At 45.6% G+C, this 18,628-nt stretch overlaps 1 protein-coding gene across 2 annotated transcripts in view; it reads left to right on the forward strand.

Annotated features, from left to right (window-relative positions):
- The window catches only part of DOCK8 (dedicator of cytokinesis 8), a 458,638-nt gene that overhangs the window by 296,663 nt on the left and 143,347 nt on the right, over nt 1–18,628 (forward strand). The window contains exons 22-24 of one of the 2 annotated variants that reach the window (XM_063913931.1): nt 5,146–5,306; nt 16,331–16,426; nt 17,174–17,269. In XM_063913931.1, coding sequence (XP_063770001.1) covers nt 5,146–5,306; nt 16,331–16,426; nt 17,174–17,269 — 353 coding nt within the window. The remainder of the gene's footprint in view (nt 1–5,145; nt 5,307–16,330; nt 16,427–17,173; nt 17,270–18,628) is intronic. The other variant, XM_063913933.1, reaches the window with a different exon arrangement.

Raw genomic sequence — 18,628 nt, forward strand, 5'->3', positions numbered from 1 at the left:
AGGCGTACCTGAGATTCGCTGTACAGGACTGTCATTACCAGTTTCAGACGTTGCTGTTTGGGCTTTCCACGGCCCCGAGGATTTTCACCAAGCTGATGGCGGAAATGATGGTGCTCCTGCGCAGGGAGTCACAATTATCCCGTACTTGGACGATCTCCTGATAAAAGCGAAATCGAGAGATCAGTTGCTGAAAAGCGTGTCGCTCTCCCTGAGACTGCTGCAGCAACATGGCTGGATTCTAAATCTACCAAAGTCACAGTTGGTTCCAACGACTCGGCTATCTTTCTTAGGCATGATTCTGGACACGGAACAAAAGAGGGTTTTTCTCCCGATGGAAAAAGCCCAGGAACTCCAGAACATGGTCAGAGACCTGTTAAAACCGAAAAGAGTGTCAGTCCATCAATGCACTCGAGTACTGGGAAAAATGGTGGCAACCTACGAGGCCATCCCCTTCGGCAGGTTTCATGCGAGGACATTTCAGTGGGACCTTCTGGACAAGTGGTCCGGGTCCCATCTTCAAATTCATCAGAAAATAAGCCTGTCCCCCAGGGCCAGGGTGTCTCTCCTGTGGTGGCTGCAGAGTGCTCATATTCTAGAGGGTCACAGGTTCGGCATTCAAGACTGGGTTCTGGTGACCATGGACGCGAGCCTCCGAGGATGGGGAGCAGTCACACAAGGAAGAAATTTTCAGGGAACATGGTCAAGCCAGGAGGCTTGTCTACACATCAACATACTGGAATTAAGGGCCATATACAACGGCCTACGACAAGCGGAGCATCTTCTTCGCGAACTCCCGGTTCTGATTCAATCAGACAACGTCACAGCCGTGGCTCATGTAAACCGCCAAGGCGGGACAAAGAGCAGAGTGGCAATGACGGAAGCCACACGGATTCTGCGCTGGGCGGAAAATCACGTAAGCGCTCTGTCAGCAGTCTTCATTCCGGGAGTGGACAACTGGGAAGCAGACTTCCTAAGCAGACACGATCTCCATCCAGGAGAGTGGGGACTTCATCAAGAAGTTTTTGCAGAGATCACAAGTCTTTGGGGACTTCCTCAAATAGACATGATGGCTTCACGCCTCAACAAGAAGCTTCGGAGGTATTGTGCCAGGTAAAGGGACCCTCAGGCAGTAGCAGTAGATGCCCTGGTGACACCATGGGTGTTTCAGTCGGTCTATGTATTCCCTCCTCTTCCTCTCATCTCCAAAATATTGAGAATCATAAGAAGAAAAAGAGTGCAGACAATACTCATTGTTCCAGATTGGCCTCGAAGGGCCTGGTATTCAAATCTTCAGGAGATGCTCACAGAAGATCCATGGCCTCTTCCTCTCAGGGAGGACCTGTTACAGCAGGGGCCCTGCGTGTTCCAAGACTTACCGCAGTTACGTTTGATGGCATGGCGGTTGAACACCGAATCCTAGCTGGAAAAGGTATTCCGGAGAAAGTCATCCTTACTCTGATAAGGGCTAGGAAGGAGGTGACGGCGAAGCATTATTACCGTATCTGGAGGAAGTATGTTTCTTGGTGTGAAGCCAAGAATGCTCCTATGGAAGATTTCCACCTGGGCCGTTTTCTCCACTTTTTACAGACAGGAGTGGATATGGGCCTGAAGTTAGGCTCCATTAAGGTAAAGATTTCGGCCCTATCTATATTCTTTCAGAAGGAATTGGCTTCTCTCCCAGAAGTCCAGACTTTTGTAAAGGGAGTGCTGCACATTCAGCCTCCTTTTGTGCCCCCAGTGGCACCATGGGACCTTAACGTGGTGTTACAGTTCCTTAAGTCACACTGGTTTGAACCTCTTCAAACAGTTGAGTTGAAATTTCTCACTTGGAAAGTGGTCATGTTGTTGGCCTTGGCATCTGCGAGGCGGGTGTCCGAATTGGCGGCTTTATCTCACAAAAGCCCCTATATGATTTTCCATATGGATAGAGCAGAGTTGAGGACTCGTCCTCAATTTTTGCCTAAGGTGGTTTCATCGTTTCATATGAACCAACCTATTGTGGTACCTGTGGCTACGGGTGACTTGAAGGATTCCAAGTCCCTTGATGTAGTCAGGGCCTTAAAAATGTATGTAGCCAGGACGGCTCGGGTTAGGAAAACAGAGGCTCAGTTTGTCCTGTATGCAGCAAACAAGGTAACACGATTCAGCAGGCTTATTCTACTGCTGGATTGCCGTTACCAAATTCGGTAAAGGCCCATTCCACTAGGAAGGTGGGCTCTTCGTGGGCGGCTGCCCGAGGCGTCTCGGCATTACAGCTTTGCCGAGCGGCGACTTGGTCGGGTTCAAACACTTTTGCAAAATTCTACAAGTTTGATACCCTGGCTGATGAGGACCTCATGTTTGCTCAATCGGTGCTGCAGAGTCATCCACTCTCTCCCGCCCAGTCTGGAGCTTTGGTATAATCCCCATGGTCCTTACGGAGTCCCCAGCATCCTCTAGGACGTAAGAGAAAATAAGATTTGAAATCTACCGGTAAATCTTTTTCTCCTAGTCCGTAGAGGATGCTGGGCGCCAGTCCCAGTGCGGACATTTTTCTGCAAGGCTTGTATATAGTTATTGCTTACATAAGGGTTATGTTACAGTTAAGATCAGTCTTTGGCTGATGCTGTTTTGTTCATACTGTTGACTGGTTGCGAATATTCCATGTTATACGGTGTGGATGGTGTGGGCTGGTATGAATCTTGCCCTTAGATTAACAAAAATCCTTTCCTCGTACTGTCCGTCTCCTCTGGGCACCGTTTCTCTAACTGAGGTCTGGAGGAGGGGCATAGAGGGAGGAGCCAGTGCACACCCATTCTAAAGTCTTTAGAGTGCCCATGTCTCCTGCGGAGCCCGTCTATACCCCATGGTCCTTACGGAGTCCCCAGCATCCTCTACGGACTAGGAGAAAAAGATTTACCGGTAGGTTTAAAATCTTATTTTAAATATGTATCAATAAAACTTTTATCCTAGGGCTGCCATGAAAAAAATGCAGATACTCTAAGGCGACGTGATTCAAAAAAGTTTGGAAACCACTGGACTAGTGTTCAACTCTGAATTAGCCTAATGTCTTTTCTTGTAAACAGTTATAACCATCCCATCTCTCTTGACCCTCCAAGCTACTTAGGAGGCTATTTTAGTCTCATATACTCCCTTTCATTACACCACCTATTGGATTCTCTTCCATCTGACTTTTGTTTCCACTCCACAGAGACCGCACTGACTAAAGTGATCATTTATTTTATCACTTATAAATGTAAAGGCCATTACTCTCCTTTTAATTCTCCTAGACATTACTGTTGCATTTAACACTGATGATAACTCACTTGGCATAAATATGCTGCATTCCATCTTTCTTCAGGACACTTCTATCCTTCGGGTCGATTCAATTCTCCGACAGCTGAATAGCGCTGAGACTTAGCTCCCGTCGCTATTCAATTCAGCTCATGTTAAGTCGGCGAATGCCCGTTCTCCCGGACTTAACAGGTTGATTTGTCGGGAAAACGGGTATTCTCCGACTTAACTCCCTGGCGCGATGCTGATTCCCGACAGAATCAGCCTCGCGCCAGCCGCGTAGCAGGACTTTTGTCGGATTTCCTCTCGACAATTGAGCATCACTTGATGCTGTATTGAATAGCACCAGGAGCTAATTCCCGGCTCTATTCAACTGTCGGAGAATTTAATCGACCTCCTTGTGTCAAAGCACCTCTGTAACATTACTTTTCTTGATCAGTTGGAGTACGACAATGCTTTGTCCTAGACCCTCTGCTCCTCTCTATCTATACAGTTTCTCTAGGAAAAATAATAAGCATATTTGGATTTTGGCATTACCTGTATATTTAACCTCTCCATATTGCTGTCCAGACATGGTGTTCATCCAGACAAGTCTTATACCCATAATATCATATTTGCATTCCAACATCATTAATTCTAGTTTACCTATTGTAATTTGGATAACTCCTTCATTTGTTACCGTACATTCGCTATTTTTCCTGCCACTTTTAAATATACACTCCTTCCCTCACTCCATTCCCATTTCTCTCAACACTCAACTTAAATCTTTTCTGTGCCTCCAGCTACTAATTTTAAGTCTCTAGCTGTCTATCAGTCTTTCCCCCAGCAAAGCTGCATCTTCCCCATTGTGGTGCAGCTCATCGCTACTGACATCTCTTTTGGCTTCTGCTTTTGTCCTCCAGAAACCCTCTGTCCTAAACTTCTCAGCCATTTGTGCACTCTAAAAGGCTCCCACTTTTTTCAAGCCTAGAACACTGTACAGGCTGTTTTAAGTAAAAAGTGCAGTCTTTGTGGTCCTTACCCCTAAAGCAGGCCTGGCCAACCTGTGGCTCTCCAGCTGTTGTGAAACTACACATCCCAGCTTGCTCTACCACAGTTTTAGCATTCCCTAATAGCAAAACTGTGGCAAAGCATGCTGGGAATTGTAGTTTTACAACAGCTGGAGAGCCACAGGTTGGCCAGGCCTGCCCTAAAGCCTTATTTGTTTAACTGGTTTTTGAGGACCACTCGTCTAACTCTAATTTTTCATGGTATATTTTTGTACCATAAGCGCTGTGTCCTTCCATGCCCATCTCGGTTACTCCGGTCCATGTTGTCAGTGTACCTAAGTGACACTAGTTGCTCATTTATATCCAAATATTGGCTTCCTGATATGTAATTATATCACAATTTTCTAAGCAGTATTCCGCTGCAGACAGTTATCCCAGCAGACTGCTGGCAGCTGTGTTTACATAGCACAAGGTGGTATTAGCAATTATGGAACATGAACAGATAACAAATCACATAAGCTATATGCACCAAGTGTAAGTTAACTAGAATTGAATGGTCCATTGTTACTTTATTATTACATAGAGTTAATAGAGTAGCGATAAGAGAACTTACAACTACGAAGTGATATTTAAAAAATATATATCCTAAATCCTAACAATTTACAGAAACTCTGCTAGACAGAAAAAACTGCCATGTATTGAAGCATGTAATCATGAGAACAATTGCTTCAAGTGCCAATAAAATGGAAATTCTTTCTAGAACTAGTCTCAGCTGGAAGCCACATGCATGCCATTTTTTTTTTTTTTTTTTTTATTTCTGTAGGGAAGATTGGGGGATCCTCTCACTCCACTAAAACTTTAGTTAATGCATTTTTACTTATAGGTGGAAATTTGCCAGACGTGCGTTACAATACTGTGGGCCGCACCTCTGCTGCTGCTGTCGGTACCAAACTGGTACAATCAAGGACAATGAGCTCCAGTAATCCAGATCTCACTGGCATGCAGGGTGCAGACGAAGAGGTTAAAAATATAATTTCCTCCAAGGTGAGACAATGATCTTGTAATAGTCTGATGCTTACTCTCCTGCATTAAAACCTTCCTGTTGCTTCTTACAGAGAGTAGATTTCTGCACAATATAAATGTAAGCCAGCAATAATGTTTCGTACATAATAATGTATGGTCATAATGTGCCAACAAATTGTATATATTAAATCTAATTACCATATTAATGACATCCATAAATCATTGCTGTCTGTCCTAAAATGTACACCTTGTACATATACAATGGGACAGACCAAGTACTAAACATGGTGCAAGGACCAGTAGCAGGGGGGGTTATGAGTACCTGGAAACCCCCCCTGATGAGCCAAATGTTTATTTGTTAGACTGAAAAAGCAGTGTCTCCGTCTCCGCAAAAGCCGTGATCGCAATTGCGAACGCAACCACGGAGCTACTGCAGCAGCAGAGAGCTACGTAGCTCTCTGTATAGATAGAGTCCGGGGAGAGCTGCTAGCTGCACATGTTCAGCCGCAGCAGCTCTCTCCCTCCTCACAGAACCGCTACTCTGCTCCTGCCTCCCACTGCTCCCTGCCCCTGGTGATATGTATACCACCCATACTGTATAGGAAGTGTGTGTGTATGTATGTGTTTACAGGGATGTATGTGTATTTGTGTATGCATGCATGTGTGTTTGTGCATGTATGAATGTGTGTGGTATGTGTATATTATGTATATTTCTTTTTCATCCACTAGGGGTCACTGGAGTACTCTTGGGATATGGACGGCTTCCGCAGGAACAAGGCACTGAATATTCAAATTTAGAACTCTCCTCCCCTCCGTATCCCAGAGTACCTCAGTGTTTTTTCTGTGCTCATAGTAGCAACAAGGCTTGTGTGGAGCTTAAACCACACTTCTTTTGAATATTTTTCTTTTTGATTTTTCTTTTCATTTTTACTTTATACAGCACATCCCTTCCCAGTTTCTGTAAAAACGTGGGTCCGGGATAGTGCCGCTGCACGGAGGCAGCGCATGGCGTGTCGGTCCTCATAAAGAGCACCCTCACAGCCACACGCAGCCCACTGACTGCTGCAAGAGTTGGACGGAGCTTACAGATAGCAGCCCCGTCACAGCCATCGCTACTGGAGTCAGGTACGCTGGGGGGATGGGGCGGTCAGCGCATGCTGCCGCCCCGCTGTGTGGGGACAATGTTCACAGAGCCGGCCGCCGCTGCGCCCACACCCGCTTCTCCTAACAGGCCACCCCGGCAACCGCTCCTCCGCCGCTAAGACCCGCCGGCCGGCGCTGCAGGACCGCTCTCCACTACATCGCTCCCCGGCTCCCTGCACCCGATCTCGGTCTGCCGGATACCCGCCCCCGGTAACTCCCGCTCAGACAGCGGTACCCGAGCCACAGGGGGGGGGGGGGGGGTGAGAAGAATGGGGGGACAGTAAGGCGGCATGGATATCATTGACACTGCGGGGGTTACAATAATGACATAGGCTGTTAAGCCTATATTAACGGGTTCCTATGCTGCACTAGTTAAAGGTTATAAGATATACCCTGCACTGTGATCAGGACTGAAAGCATGGCATGGGGGCCATTTTAACCATGCTTCGTGTTTCTTCCTGTTGTGATTCCAGAACGTTCCTGTACTACATGTCTACTCCACCGGAAGGCGCAGGGGTGTTAGTGGGAATTTGGGATCAGATTTCATATAGTACTGGTGTGCACTGCACTTGGCCAGATATATATATATAGAGACACCTTAGTACTATTTTACTGAGTCGTGCAAGTTGTCTGTCTTTATGTATTGTATTGTCTGTCTGCATAATGAGTAAGGCACCAGCAAAAACATAGTAACATAGTATCTGAGGTTGAAAAAAGACAATTGTCCATCGAGTTCAACCTATTTGTGGTCTCCTTTGCATGATGATTTGACTAAAATTTCTGACTGATGCTGCTGTCAGCCGTTACATTTTATCCCTATTTATAGTAACTATAATGCATGACTATGCACCATACCCCTGGATATCCTTATCCATTAGGAATTTATCTAACCCATTCTTAAAGGTGTTGACAGATTCCGCCATTACAACTCCCTCGGGCAGGGAATTCCAAACATGTATTGTCCTTACCGTGAAAAAGCCTTTACGCCGTATTGTGCGGAATCTCCTCTCCTCTAACCTGAGCGAGTGTCCACGAGTCCTCTGTGTTGATCTAACCAAAAACAGGTCCCGCGCAAGCTCTGTGTATTGTCCCCTTATATATTTGTAGATGTTGATCATATCCCCTCTTAGTCTCCGCTTTTCCAATGTAAACATGCCTAGTCTTTCAAGCCTTTCCTTGTATTCCATCGTCTTCATGCCCTTAATTAGTTTGGTCGCCCTCCTCTGTACCTTTTCAAGCTCCAGGATATCCTTTTTGTAGTACGGTGCCCAGAATTGTACACAGTATTCAAGGTGTGGCCTCACTAGTGATTTATATAACGGGAGTATAATACTCTCGTCCCTAGCATCAATACCCCGTTTTATGCATGCTAATATCTTATTAGCCTTCTTTGCTGCAGTCCTACTTTGGGTACTACTGCTTAGCTTGCTATCTATGAGGACACCTAAGTCCTTTTCCAGTACAGAATCCCCTAGTTTTACCCCATTTAGTAGGTAGGTGTAATTTATGTTCTTGTTACCACAGTGCATTACCTTACACTTGTCTGTGTTGAAGCGCATTCTCCATTTGGCTGCCCATGCTTCTAATTTAACTAAGTCGTTCTAAAGAGACTCGGCATCCTCCTCTGTATTTATAGCCTTACACAATTTGGTATCATCTGCAAAAATTGACACCATGCTCTGTAGACCTTCTGTTAGGTCGTTAATGAAAATATTGAACAATAGCGGTCCTAATACTGAGCCTTGCGGCACACCACTTAGCACTTCAGAAAAAGCAGTTTCCCTGCCATGTTTGTAAGAGTGTGTTACCGGATGGATCTACCACATGTACAGTATGTTTTGTGGATTCAGCTACGAATACAATTTCGGCTCCGGTTTCCAAGCCGGTTTCATCTCCATGGGCTATGCTAGCAGATGTCATGGCTGGATTGCAATCAGAATTAGCCGCCGCTCGACAAGAGCGGGAAGCGGCAAGATCTGAGTCTAGGGTGAGACCGCTAGAACTACCGGAGGGGTCTCAGCCTTGCCAAAAGTCCAAGTCCATTTTGGGTAGTAGGGATAAATTTCATTTGTCTTATGATTTTACCAGTTTCTGCTTTGTTGCATTCTGACGATTCTATGCCAGGCCTCATTGCGCAAGATGAAGGTGAGGAGGGCGAAGTAGACCAGCAGTCAGATAGTGACGATTTTGACAGCCCAGGCATTGATAATCTCCTCAGAGCGGTGCGTCAGTCTCTGAAGTTTACAGAAACTGAGGAGCCTCTGACAAATGATGAAGTCGTCTTTACTAAACGACAGAGAACTCCAATGTGTTTTCCTGTTTCGGAATCTCTTAATAAGATGTTACTAGAAACACGAAAGAATCCGGATAAGCGGTTTTCTATACCTTGCAGATTTAAGTCTAGTTACCCGTTTCCAGAGTCTGTGACAGCTACATGGGAGAATCCGCCATTGGTGGATTCGTCTGTGTCTAAACTTACAAAGAAATTAACCATACCAGTACCAACTGCTACTACGCTTAAAGACCCTTCGGACCGTAAAATAGAAGCTATGCTAAAGTCCATGTATATAGCAGCAGGAGTGTTGCTTAGACCTGGGTTGGTTGGCATTTGGGTAACTAAGGCGCTAATGGTATGGATAACAGAACTCAAGTCTGCCCTACATGACGATCACCTTATACTTCTCGCTGATCAAATCTGGGAAGCTGCTGATTATCTATGTACAGCTTCTACTGACGTCTGTCAGCTCACTTCTCGCCTTTCATCGTCGCTAGTTACAGCACGACGAGCACTCTGGCTGCGTTCTTGGCAAGCGGAGGCCAAAAGAGGTATAGGGGCGTTACCTTACGGGGGCGAGAAGTTGTTTGGTCCTGAATTGGACAAATGGATTTCTGAGGCCACGGGAGGAAAGTCTGTTTTCTTACCATTGCCTCCAACGGTAACTAGACGGAGATACTCTGGCCCGGCATTCAAATCCTTTCGGCCTCAGCCCTTTCAAGGCCGTGGTAGAGGACCAGCCACGCCTGGTAGACGAGGTCGAGGGCGTGGTTTCCAACAAACCAACACCAGTCGTCAAGACGCTAAGGTCACCGACAAGCCAGTGGCATGGCGGACTCCCAGCCCATCTTGGATCTCCAATTGTGGGAGCACGCCTTCAGACGTTCCATTTGGCGTGGTTCCAGACGTCCACAGATGGGTGGATCCGCAATTTAGTGTTAAAAGGTTACAAAATAGAGTTCGACTGTCTCCCGCCACTGCGGTTTTTCAAGACATGACTGCCTGTGTCGGACGACAAGAGGGCGGTTCTGCAAATTGCCATTCAGTCTCTGCTGGATTCAGCAGTTTTGGTTCCAGTCCCTGTACACCAACAAGGTCAGGGTTATTATTCCAGTCTGTTTGTGGTACCAAAGCCGGATGGCTCGGTCAGGCCAATATTGAACTTGAAGGGCCTCAATCAGTACGTCACTTACTACAGATTCAAGATGGAATCTCTGCGGTCAGTAATTGCAGGTTTAGAGCCACAGGAATTCATGATTGCGCTGGATCTCAAGGATGCGTACTTACACATTCCGATTTGGCCACCTCATCAGAGGTTCTTGCGCTTTGCAATACAGCAGAACCATTACCAGTTTCAGGCTCTACCCTTTGGCCTCTCGTCAGCGCCTCGGGTATTCACCAAAGTGATGTCTGTGATGATAGCTCATCTCAGATCCCTGGGAGTGATAATAGTTCCGTACTTGGACGATCTGCTCATCAAAGCTCCGTCTCAACAGATGCTTCTCCAACATGCGTTGCTAACGTACGATGTACTAGTTCAGCACGGTTGGATTGTCAAGTTCAAGAAATCACATCTGATTCCGTCTCAACGACTGCAATTCCTAGGTATGATTCTCGATACGGTAAATCAAAGAATTTACCTACCAGAACTGAAAGTACAGATCATTCGTCATCTGGTACAATTAGTGCTCAAGCCACGCACAGTCTCGGTACATTTGTGCATTCGCCTCTTAGGCACAATGGTGGCGGCTTTCAAAGCGCTTCAGTTCGGAAGATTTCACTCACGTCCTTTTCAACTGGATGTGCTCGCACAGTGGTCGGGCTCGCATCTGCAGATTCACCACAGGGTGAGATTGTCGCCACGGGCCAGAGTATCTCTACTCTGGTGGCTCAAAGTACACAATCTAACCGCAGGGAAACGGTTCGGCGCCTGGAATTGGATAATTCTAACGACGGACGCGAGTCTCAGAGGTTGGGGAGCTGTAGTTCAAAATTGTCAGCTCCAGGGTCTCTGGGCGGATCACTAAAGATTGCTGTCTATAAATGTCCTGGAACTCCGGGCAATTTACAATGCGCTACGACAAGCAGTGCACATGCTTCGGTCTCAGACTGTCCAGGTGCAGTCAGACAATGCGACGGCGGTCGCATACATCAACAAACAAGGAGGAACGAGAAGCCGCATGGCAATGCGGGAAGTAGCTCGAATACTCAATTGGGCCGAGCATCACCACGTGATATTGTCGGCAGTGTTCATCCCGGGAGTGGACAACTGGGAGGCGGATTATCTCAGCCGTCGGGATTTTCATCCAGGAGAATGGGCATTAAATCCAGAAGTGTTTCACTTGTTGGTCCAGAGGTGGGGTTACCCTCAAGTGGACCTGATGGCATCTCGCCACAATCACCAAACGCGCCAGTATGTGTCCAGAACGCGAGATCCAAAGGCAGTGGCGGTGGATGCTCTCACAATCGCGTGGCCCTACAGCCTCGTGTACCTGTTTCCACTGTTTCCGCTGCTCCCTCTGTTGCTAAAACGGATCAAAAGAGAGTCCGCCACAGTCATACTAGTGGCGCCTCATTGGCCTCGGAGAGCTTGGTTCTCGGATCTCTGCGGTCTTCTCGCAGACGATCCTTGGCCGCTCCCACTACGTCCGGACCTGTTAGAACAGGGTCCGTTCCTTTACCCCGATTTAGTGCGGCTGCGTTTGACGGGGTGGCTGTTGAGACCGCCCTCTTAAGAAGAGAGGGCATTCCAGAATCGGTTATACCAACCATGTTACGTGCTAGGAAGCCAGTTACGGCAGCTCATTATTACAGAATTTGGCGTGCCTATATAGGTTGGTGTGAAGATCGGAAGTTTCCGACATCATCTTTCAAGTTATCCCGTCTTTTGTTATTTCTACAGACGGGGTTAGATGGAGGACTGCATTTATCTACACTAAAGGTGCAGGTCTCTGCTTTGTCAATTTACTTTCAAAGACGATTGGCTCTACTGCCGTCTGTACACACTTTTCTGCAAGCCTCCATTCATTCCACCTACAGCGCCATGGGACTTGAATCTGGTTTTAGATTTCTTACAGTCTTCATATTTTGAACCCTTACAACAAGTGGATATTAAGTTTCTCACTTGGAAAACAATTTTTCTACTAGCCTTAGCTTCGGCAAGGCGTGTTTCAGATTTGGGTGCCTTGTCATGCAAGCCACCGTATTTGGTGTTTCATGATGACAGAGCGGAACTTCGGACGAATCCCGCTTTCTTACCAAAGGTAGTGTCATCTTTTCACATCAATCAACCAATAGTAGTTCCTGTGTTAACAGGAAATTCTGGAACTTTGGATGTGGTACGCGCATTTACGCGTTTATGTATCCCGAACAGTTCGCAAGACGGATACGTTGTTTGTTCTCTATAATGCTGCCAAGATGGGTTGGCCAGCTTCTAAGCAGACCTTATCCAGATGGATAAAACTGACCATACGTCAGGCTTACCTTCATGCTAGGTTACAGCCGCCTACATCAGTAACAGCTCATTCCACACGTTCTGTGGGAACTTCATGGGCAGCTGGTCGTGGGGCTTCTACGACGCAGCTTTGCCGTGCGGCTACATGGTCATCAGTGCACACTTTTGTGCGCTTTTACAAGTTTGATACGTTTGCGGCATCAGCATCTAGCTTTGGCCGTCTAGAGTTACAGGTGCCAAACTGCTCTCCCGCCCACGGGGGAAGCTTTGGTACGTCCCAAGAGTACTCCAGTGACCCCTAGTGGATGAAAAAGAAAATAGGATTTTGGTACTTACCACGTAAATCCTTTTCTTTGAATCCATAGGGGGCACTGGACGCCCACCCAGAGCAGTTATACCTGGTTTGTGGTAAGTCCAGTGGATCTTATGGTAACACATTCTCACCGACTGGTTCAACGTTTCAAGTTCTATCGGTTATAGTGCCAACTGTTTAGTTGTCGGTCACGTTATGTGTCAACTTTATTGTTGTCCGTTATGTTATATGTAATTCTCCATTGTCAACCTCTCTATAGCTCCTGTTCGGCTCAGTAAAAAAACACTGAGGTACTCTGGGATATGGAGGGGAGGAGAGTTCTAAATTTGAATATTCAGTGCCTTGTTCCTGCGGATGCCGTCCATATCCCAAGAGTACTCCAGTGCCCCTTATGGATTCAAAGAAAAGGATTTACCTGGTAAGTACCAAAATCCTATTATGTATGTATGTGTGTGTGTGTGTGTGTGTGTGTGAATATATATATATATATATATATATATATATATATATATATAATCAGTATGTTTTACCAGCACACAGGATGCCGGCTGTCAGTATACCGACAGTGGCATCCTGTCTGTCGGAAGTGAGGTGGCGAGACCCCTCGCGGTCTCGTTAAGGACCCGGTTGCTCGCTTCGCTCGCCACAAGTTATATTCCCACTCGGTTGGTGGCATGGAGTAACTAACCGAGTGGGAATACCCTGCGGATATCGGGATTCCGTTCGTCGGTATTTCACCGGCTGTCGGGATTCTGGCATGTCGAGTCGGTCTCTCGAGCACCGGTATCCCGACAGCCGGCATTTCAACTGCATCCCATATGTGTATGTATGTATATATATATATATATATATATATATATTTACAGATACACACCCACGGAAACCCCCCTAAATAAATCCTGCGTTTGCCCCTGAGGACAGTGCATAATGTATTTGCATTTCTTCCTTTTTAAAGATTTATAAATATCAGCATCATCAGTCTTATCAACCCAAACATTAGTAAGGACTAACTCCGGATTTATAAGGGAGGTTCTGTATTGTATGTATATATATATATATATATATATATATATAAAACACACACACACACGTGTCAGATCACCCGTTAGTGAAAGTACCCCATGGTCTCTGTTTCTTGCTTTCTGGTGGGTCTTGTTTTACCCCAGTCATATAGATGTCCCAGGGGTATATTCAATTGCGGTAGAATTGCCGAAATTGTCGAAAAACGGGTCATTTTCGACACAAAAAAACCTGTCTAATTTGATTCGACAATTCAATACAGTACTTTACGACAAAAAAACTGCCGTTTCATTTTCGACTTTTTGCAATTTTACTTTTTTGCAATTCGACATGTCTGCAATGGTAAAAATGCGGCTTTTCGACAAACGTATATTCAATTGAAGAATGACAACAGTGCTTTTTTGGCAGTCATTTCGTCAATTTCATTCCGCCTAATTTTTCTGTCGTGATCTAATACATTTTTTTAAAAACATGTATTTTTTGGTGATTTTTTGATTGCTAATATCATATCTATTTATATTTGAAGGGATTATCTACTTGGTTTGTCTATTTAGGAGCCACAAGTATTATTTAATCGATTTTTTTTAAAGAATGTTGTTGTTTTTTACTGACTACAATAATATGGAGAGATCAGTGCATGTTTTTCAGTTGGAAGGGGTGTTGAAAGTGTTAAAAATCCTGAAAAAAATTGCGTGGGGTCCCCCCTCCTAAGCATAACCAGCCTCGGGCTCTTTGAGCCGGTCCTGGTTGTAAAAATACGGGGGGGAAAATTGACATTGGTTCCCCCATATTTAAACAACCAGCACTGGGCTCTGCGCCTGGTCCTGGTGCAAAAAATACGGTGGACAAAAGACGTAGGGGTCCCCCGTATTTTTTCCACCAGCACCAGGCTCCACTAGTCAGAGAGATAATGCCACAGCCTGTCAGTCAGGCGGCGCACTCGAGATACAATGTAGCGCACAGGCGCTCCATTGTATCCAATGGTGGGAACTTTGCAGTCTGCGGTAGACCGCGAGGTTAAGTGTGGTCACTCTTGTGGTTGCTCCCACTTAACCTCGCGGTCTACCGCAGACCGCAAAGTTCCCACCATTGGATACAATGGAGCACATATGCGCTACATTGTATCTCGAGTGCGCCACCTGACTGACAGTTCAGACGCGCACAGCCAATCAGGAGAGTGCCATGACGTGGCGCTCCCTGATTGGCTGAAGGGACCCTCTTTGACAGCAGTCATGGGGGGTCCCGCCAGTCGGGGAAAGGGGTCCAATGTGTAAACATGGGACCCCTTTCAGTGCGTGGTTTGGGTTCTTCAGGTTTTTTTTTTACCAAGTACCTGGATTACAAACAAGAAGAGGACCGATCTACACAGGATTGTTTGTGAGTATAATTTTTATTTACAGGTACCCCTGGATTCTACTGGAGAAGAGGACCGACTGCTTCGTGTCAACATAGGTAAGTATGTATGTGTGTAGGTGTGCATGTATGTAATAAAGTTGTACTGTCACGGTGTCTGTGTTGTGTTTTTTTGGGGTATTTTTTTGTAGTAGAACTACAGGTACCAGTGGGCCCGTTTCCCCCCCGCATGCTGGTACTTGTGGTTCTCCAAGTACCAGCTTGCGGGGGAGGCTTGCTGGGACTTGTGGTTCTGCTACAAAAAAACAATATTCTTTTTTTGTTACAAAAGGCTATCAGCCCCCCATCCACCACCCTTGGATGGGGGGGACAGCCTCTGGTTTCACCCCTGGCCCTTGGGTGGCTGGAGGGGGGTCCCCACTCCTCCAGGGTACCCCAGCCAGGGTTGACTAGTTGGGGATTTAATGCCATGGCCGCAGGGACCTATATAAAAGTGTCCCCAGGCTGTGGCATTATCTCTTTGACTAGTGGAGCCCGGTGCTGGTGGAAAAAATACGGGGGACCCCTACGTCTTTTGTCCCCCGTATTTTTTGCACCAGGGCCAGGCGCAGAGCCCGGTGCTGGTTGTTTAAATATGGGGGAACCACAGTCAATTTCCCCCCCGTATTTTTACAACCAGGACCAGCCCGAGGCTGGTTATGCTTAGGAGGGGGGACCCCACGCAATTTTTTTCAGGATTAATTGAACACTTTTGTGATGTCCATGAAGTTGAATCCAGGCCGCCCACTATTCGTCAATTGGTCCGTTTTTCGACAGGGGGACTGTCGAATCCGTTATTTATTGAATATGTCGAATTCGGGTCCCGGCTGGAGGGTTTCGCCTGTTGAATTGTGTCGAATCCAAAAACTGTTGAATTCACGCCGGAATTCGACCGCAATTGAATATACTCCTTAGTGTTTAAGAGGAGAGTCCAATGACTCTTGACATGTATCTCCCTTTCCCATGTGCTCAAAAGAATCACAAGCATCGTGCAGCTCAATCAAGTACTCCAGATGGTTCAGATACAGTATGGGGAATGTGTGACTTGGTAAGCTAGTAGTGGGGTGCCGGGCCATGCTGCAGGCTAAATCAGTAAGCAGCAGATTGGCATTTCTCTTGAATAAAAATAAATTAATGGAAGCAACCTCCAATAATAAACTAGCCAGCTGTGTAGAACCGCATCCCAGAAAGAACTGCCCTAGGCACTGGCCTAACGTGCATATCCCCTTTGCTGTGAGAGATGTGTTTGATTTGCTGTTAAATTATTTAATATAAAAGGTACACAGAACTGATTAAAAAAGCATAATAATCACACATAGATACAAAGATATGCAGCTTATATAATTAACACACAGTGCACATCTTCTTAGAATGAAACAATGTGCTATGTATAAAAGCTCCAGTGTTTGAGATATCTTATCTGGTAGTATTATGGTCATTTGCTGCAGGTTTCTGGTCACAGCTGCAATCGTATGTCCTCTTTTATTGAATCCAATAATGACTTACAACCTGCCATTGCCAGCACAAGACTATCCAGTAAAAAGGTATATTGACCAACTCATACTTCAGTTCAACACTAGAAAATGAAGATCACTACTTCTTCATGGTAGATAAAATCTGCATTATCTGAGCTATTGATGTAGAATTATCACAGTATGCTAACAAGTAAATTAGATTCATATATTAATCTACTAATTTGTACACTCACACAGAACATCTATTCATTTCTATGTAGCAGTGTAATTGTTACACATAATTTAGGACGTATCCCTTTCTAAACTTTAGTCGGTAAATCCCTTGTGTTTTATATTGTGTTTGTTTCTTCTGTAGCTCATGGTCATCTAGTCGTTATTGGTTCTTTAAGAGTCTGTCCCATGTGTCTGTGTTCACTCTGCATATCTAGTTATGGATTTCTCACCATTTCCTGTACTACTCATTTTTGTGCAGCGTCTGTTACTGTTATGGCTAGACGCATTGGGATAAAGGACCATTGGGATAAAGTCATCTGTGTGTTACCTAATACCTGTGAATAACCATTAACATTTTTCACCTACGGTTGAATGTGTCTCCACATATTGTAAAACAGATTCCACTATTTTCACAAAGCGTGTTCACATTTTGGGACTCACTGTGATACAGATTGTTCTGAGTCTCATTAATCATTTACATAATTCCAATTATGTGTTTTAGACTAAATAAAACAGACATCCTATATTACCACTGTATTTCTACAGTACTTCTCATATGTGAAGTTCTGAGTCTATGAGAATGTCTGTATTTCCTTGCTTTAGCACTTTCATGAGGAACTGGCTCTGCAGATGGTGGTCAGCACCAACATTGTGAGGGAAAATGTGTTCAAGTACGCCTGGTTCTTCTTTGAGCTACTGGTAAGATCTAGAGAACTGTTTTCACATTTTTTTCCCCATTTATCTACATGTTCTGTAGTATTTACTACAGCCTACAGGGCCGGTTCTGGCGCTCTGAGCACCCCGGGCGGCAATAGGGGGCGTGGCTTCGTACAGGGGGTGTGGTCATTTACGCCCCCTGTACAGACTGAAATGATGTGCGGTGCGCGATGACGTCATCGCGCACCGCACAGCAAAGGTCCTCTCCACGAAGGGAAACTAGACGATTAGCGTCTAGTTCCCTTCGTGGAGAGGACCTTTGCTGTGCGGTGCGCGATGACGTCATTGCGCACTGCACAGTAAAGGACCTCTCCACGAAGGGAAACTAGACGCGTACGCGTCTAGTTTCCCTTCACAGCGGCAGCGGGGGGGCAGCGGCAGCAGGCGGGCAGCGGGGGTCACACAGCAGCAGCGGATCTTGCCCTGGTGCGGCGCCCTCCGGATGGCGCCCTGCGCCCTCCGGAAGGCGGCGCCCCGGACAAAAGTCCTGCTTGCCCGTGGCAAGATCCGCTTCTGACAGCCTACCCCCTAGGTCAGTGATTCTCATACTGGGGTACTCCATATGACATTCAGGGATGCTTAAAGAATGTCTGTAATGACAGAAGAGGCATTTGTGCCTCTATTATGTATAGAAATATATATTTATATTTATTTATTTTATATTTGGCCATATTCACATTGCTGTCTATTCATTTACGTTACCAGGAATCTGGCACAATATGATGCTGGAGAATTCTTCACTCAGGCCATGTAGTCAGACCATTAGAGTCATTTAAGAAAGTACAAAACTATAGCCCATTGTGCAGATTTATTTTTTGCTGGGGCAGTTTCTGCGGAACTGCAAATCACGGGAGGCATTAAGTTCCAGTGTAATAAACACATTACATATACAACAGTGACATATGTAATATATTAGAAATGGTGTCATTTTGCTCTGATTATTTTTATGGGAGTAAGCAATAATTAACATAGGGGGTACTCCTAGAGTGACATTTCTATGCTGTCCGCTAAGCACATTTTCAGCTGTGCAAGATTCTTTTACAGGGGTAGTTCCAAAAAAAACAGATTGACATGCTGTGGGCATATACTTCACAAAGTAGACCATTAAATGTATTTGCATAAATATAAATATTTTTCACACCTACAGTACATGTTGTGTGGTTCATAATGAGATGTTTAGTTTGATGATTTTTAAGTAGTACACCCAGACTGTATATAACAGTGCTGCCCAACAGTTGATATCTAAGCAAGATTGCTTTCCCTGGCCACTTTAATCTATATGCATGTTAATCACAAGTCAGACATCACCAAAACGCCAAACGCAGCTCTGGATAATTATGT

The sequence above is a fragment of the Pseudophryne corroboree genome, chromosome 1, assembly GCF_028390025.1.
Source record: "Pseudophryne corroboree isolate aPseCor3 chromosome 1, aPseCor3.hap2, whole genome shotgun sequence".
Lineage (NCBI taxonomy): Eukaryota > Metazoa > Chordata > Amphibia > Anura > Myobatrachidae > Pseudophryne > Pseudophryne corroboree.